This window comes from Mytilus edulis, chromosome 5 (assembly GCF_963676685.1).
Source record: "Mytilus edulis chromosome 5, xbMytEdul2.2, whole genome shotgun sequence".
NCBI classification, from domain to species: Eukaryota; Metazoa; Mollusca; class Bivalvia; order Mytilida; family Mytilidae; genus Mytilus; species Mytilus edulis.
In genome coordinates, this window is record NC_092348.1 from 41,894,427 (window position 1) to 41,899,869 (window position 5,443).

A 5,443-nucleotide genomic window follows, 5' to 3' on the forward strand; every position below is an offset into this window, starting at 1 on the left:
TATCAACGCGAACAGTACATGCATGATTAAAACTGCTAACTTAAAATGATCAGGCATAGTAATTCAAACAGAGATACTGGTGTGAGTTATTTGATACTGACATCTTTATTCCTCACAGGTAAGTTAGGAGTGACTCTAAAAGAAGACAGATATAAATACTTGTTGCTTGTTTCTGAATCCTATTTGTGAAGGTGTATCTATATTGTAATTAATTTGTATAAAAACATAATATTGTTGATACCAACTCTATTTTAGGGCGAAACTGCATGAGTACCTTTTTTGCACATTTCATCAGTTAAAAGATTATCATATGAATTCATGCAGTTATGTCTGTTTCTCTCTAGGTATTAGATGTATAAGGACTAATTCGTAAGTTTAGGCGCAACACATGTTAGAATATTTTTTTGGATTAGGTCATCTTATCAGGGACTGCATAAAACAAGATAGGAAAGGCAAACTTTTGATTCACACTACTCTCACTGACCTTAAACTATTGAGTTGTTTTTTTTACCTTACTGAAAGCTTCAAATTGGGACTCGAAGCTGATATTTCACAGTACCTATGATAAAAGTTTCTAATCTTTTGTTTTAAGTCATTAAAGGTGTTTTTATTCTTTTTGTGACTCACATAGAAATTTTTGCCTAATTTTTAATTCTTGCACAAGTCAAAATTTGATATACAAGACTTAAAAGTTTCCACATAACTGGTATTATTTCCATTAATTTGTCATATATATTCATGCATGCATGTTTTGTCTTGAAACACCACCCCACCATACCCTCTTCTCTTTCTCCGCTTATAAAATTATTTGTTATTACTTCGGAATGTTTTTTGAATATTTATACGTGAAGACACCATACATGTATATAGACAATAACTGTTTAGTGTCTTTAAATATCAGCTGTATTTGTACGAGGCTAGGAAACAAGGTGTATGAGAGCTTTTAGCGAGCTATGACACCTGTTTCGAGCCGAGTACAAATACAGCTGATATTTAAAGACACTAAACAGTTATTGTCTTTATCCTGCAATTAATTCTGTAAATTAATTATGTTTAGAAAGACACAAAAACTCATGTTTTGCATTTATTTTCGATTTGAAATTCCTTGAGGCCCGTGTAGTAATACGATACAGTAATCACACATTCAGCTGAAGACGGGTTCGTAAAAATGGAATCTCGAATGGTCAACAATAATACATCTCTCAAGGTGCATAATTATCTATTTTAACATAACAACTAATTTCAACAGTAAAAATAAATAACATATTAACATTGTCCAATTTGAAACAGGAGTGTACGAGTTGTCCTACGTTTCAGACTCGACATTCACTAAATATGCATGCTGAAATTGACATGGTTGATTTTGTTTTTGAAATCGTCATCGTAGAAAAGACTGATGTTCATATGTGTGTGTTATCAGAAAATTGGTGTGATTCTTATTGCTCTAAAGAAATGTTTTAAAATAAACAAAACGTATAAAAGTAATCGTTAATTCGCAATTAATACGTCATTGGAATGCGAATGCAATACACATTCTGAGGTCACGCAGGTTCATACAATACTCAGTCCGGCAGTGGGCGGAGCTTTTAAGCGATATCTGTATAGTATACAGATACAGCATAGCGATATCTGTAGGGCTGTATCTGTATAGTGGAACACCCAATTGCAGGATAAAAAAGAATATTTATAGATTATCGTTGATCATCTCAACGAGATTGATTTTCTCGCTTGAGCTGGTACAGCGAAAGTGAGAAAAGCAATCGAGTTGAGATGACCAATGATAATCTGTTTATCGCTATTTTACCTGTGACGACGTTGTCAATTTCATGTCAGTTTCGCTAGCAACGCCACGTGGCCTCCTTAGTTTCTAGCGATAATTTGTCCATCTCAAGCGAGAAGCATGATATGAAAATTATCACAAAAAAAGATCAAAGGAAAAATGCACAAAATAGCGATAAAAACATTTATTAAAATTAAAGTGTTGTTTCAGGAGCGGTACAGCTTGAACTAGATTTATCACCAAACAATGGCACCATAGTTACGATCGGAAGTAATATGACATTTACGTGTTCTGTTATACCATGCAATGAGACCGGAAGCATGGTGTTATTGTACCGACATGTTCAAAAACTATTCAGTGGAATATGCAATGAAACCTTTAATATAACAGACAGAAGATTTGAGTTTTCATGTAATTCAGCTGAGTGCATGTACAGCCTGAATGTATACGATGTTGATATTACCGACCACAAACGACCAATGCTTTGTATTTATCGGTCGTCTTCAGAAGACATGTTAATTAAAACCACTTCCATCGGTGTCTTGGGTAAGTACTTATACTACTTTTTGAATATTTTTAAGAATAAGAAAAAAAGATTTGAATCAAATTTAGTTTTGTTTATTAGGTTTATTGGGTTATGTCGGTTTTTGAACTGTTAGCGTATAAGTTAGAGTAATGTTAATAAACTTTATTAAAGCACAAATTACACCCATAAGAGGGTCAAAGGCATGACAATTACATGTAATAACAACAATATAATGATGACATTAAAATTTACATAAAAAATAAAAATAAACCATAACATTTAACACAACAAATGAACTCAAGTGCCCCCTGTCCTCAGTTCCATAGACTGTTTTCTAAAGGAGCCTAAAGATTTCACATGCTGACTAGTGGTTGGATTTAGTATTTATTTCATTTTATCATAAGAAAAATATTTGTATTGAGTTTTTAAATCATTAAAAAAAACATGTTTTAACATTATTTATTTTACATATTACAAAGAAATGGGATTCATCATCCAGAACTTTGCACTTATTACAAAGTCTTTGAGGGCGTGGAATATTTTTATATCTTCCAGTTTTAATAGCGAGGGATTGATAACTTATTCTAAATTTGTATATTAGTTTTCTTGTATCAAGATTAGGGTATGTTTTTATATTTTTAAACAATGGAAGTTTGCTATTTTGGTCGAGAGATGATATTTTATTGTCATATATTTCTTCATATCTTTGCTGAAATTCATTTTTATAGTATGTTTTACTGAAATTCTTAGTCTCCGTTATTGTTATTAGTTACATCTTTGGGTTTGCTAATATTATTATCAGACCTAATATGATTTACATATGAGTACCATGAGTATATACCTTGATCATGAAGTGATTTAGAAAGGGAGTAACACTCTTTAAATAAATCAGATGAGTTTTCACTCAAAAGTCGGTCTTCATATAAAGTGACTGTGTGGCAATGAAAGAAACTAGAGGTTCTGTTAAAAGAGCCTGTGTCGCTCACCTTGGTCTATGTGCATATGGAACAAAGGAAACAAATGGATTCATGACAAAATTGTGTTTTGGTGATGGTGATGTGTTTGTAGATCCTACTTTAATGATCATTCTTGCTACTTACTATTTTTCTCTATCTGTAATGAACTTGACCCTTTAGTTTGAGGAAAACATTATGTAAAAACTTACCAAAATTTACCAAATTAATGAAAATTGTTAAAAATTTACTATAAAAGACATTAACTCCTTAAGGGGTCAACTGACCATTTTGATCATGTTGACTTATTTGTAGAACCTAATTGGCTAAACATTATTGCTCTTTACAGTTTATCTCTATCTATAATAGTATTCAAGATAATAACCAAAAACGGCAAAATTTCCTTAAAAAATACAAATTGGGGGCAGCAACCCAACAACCAGTTGTCCAATTCATCTGAAAATTTCAGGGCAGATAGATATTTACTTGGTAAACAAGTTAACTTCTTGTAAGATTTGTTTTAAATGCTTTGGTTTCAGAGGTATAAGCCAAAATATACATTTTACCCCTATGTTATATTTTTAGCCATGGCGGCCTTCTTGGTTAGTTGGCCGGGTCACCGGACACATTGTTTAAATTAGATACCCCAATGATGATTGTGGCCCTGTAGTTTTAGAGGAGAAGATTTTTGTAAAAGTTAACAGACGACGACGACGACGACGACGACGATGGACGACGGACGAAAAGTGATGAGAAAAGCTCACTTAGCCCTTCGGGCCAGGTGAGCTAAAAGGGGGAATCTTCCCAATTGAGATCTTGAGGCAATATTACTAGCACACTTCTTAACTCCAAGTGCAAATTTACAAAACTTATTGGGATTTTTTCCAGGAGAATTATTTTTTCTGGCTCTAACAATTGCATTATTATGATTATAGTATGATTTGTACACATCCATATACCAAATTTCATTATTATATGTAAAAATAGGACGAACCAAAGAATCAAATAAATGAACAGATAATTCGTCCAGACCACTTGTATAGCTTTTAATAGAGTACATAATAGTCCTATAACATATGACTTCGCATTCTTATTCAATTTTTAACGTTTTTATACTGATATTTTCATTTTTTATTTTTTTGAATGCGACACATTGATAGTAAAAAAAAATATCAGAACAGTAAATAGAAATAGTAAATAATGCCCCCGAGGTCAAATGTTATAGGACTAGAGTACATAACATTTAGGGCCATTTTTGAAAGTGCTTCAGCAGATGACAATAAGTTTCCATTTTGTGAGAGCAAGTTGCCTAAGAACCGAAATTCATTTACTGATTTTAAAACAGTGTGCTTGTAATTAAATTTTATATTTTGCAACTTTTTATGATGATGACCAATAACCATAATCTTAGTCTTTTTACAATTAACAATGAGTTGTCATTTATCACAGTAAGAAGAAATTTTTATCTAAGCTTTCCTGAAGACCTTCTTTGGATTCGACATTATTAATAAATCATCTGTAAACATTAAACTTCCAATAACAGAATTTTTGAGAGTTAACGGTTGACATCATTTTTATATCAATGTTAAAAAGGGTAGGGCTTAAAGAATCCCCTTGTTTAACTCTTCGGGTTACATCGAAGTAGTCGGTAAAACAATTATTAATTTTCAGTGTTGACATTGTCTTGGAATACATACATTTAATAATATTAATTATCTTATAATTGCCAACTCCTGAAGACAAAAGTTTAAAAAACAAAGCTTTACGCCACACAGAATCAAAAGCTTTGCGCAAGTCAATAAAGCATTTGTATATATCATTACCATAATATCGTCCTCGATACATTTCGTTGTAGCTGCATTCAGGCGATTGAAGTGCTCTTCATATTTGTGAGAATTCAAAGCCTGGTATCTTTAATGTGTTTTTATATTTAAATATAAAAAAACATAAATTTGAACCAAATATAAAAAAAAGAATTAGAAAATGTACTTTGGCGAATAGTAGTCTCAATGGTAATTATACCAACACCTCCTTATTAGTCTATGACAAGTGAAACATGCTTTGTAAACGTCAACGATTTTTATCAAAAGTAAGTATATATATATAAACGAGTCTAAATTTAAAACTACGTTCAAACCTATGATTGCGTTGGATAAAAACTGCAATTTTTATACGTGTGCATGT

At 31.9% G+C, this 5,443-nt stretch overlaps 1 protein-coding gene across 1 annotated transcript in view; it reads left to right on the plus strand.

The window, feature by feature from the left end:
* LOC139523698 (uncharacterized) overlaps positions 1 to 5,443 on the plus strand; it is a 20,007-nt gene continuing 14,564 nt past the window's right edge. The window contains exons 1-2 of the mRNA XM_071317910.1: positions 1 to 118; positions 1,991 to 2,326. Coding sequence (XP_071174011.1) covers positions 46 to 118; positions 1,991 to 2,326 — 409 coding nt within the window. The 5' untranslated portion in view covers positions 1 to 45. The remainder of the gene's footprint in view (positions 119 to 1,990; positions 2,327 to 5,443) is intronic.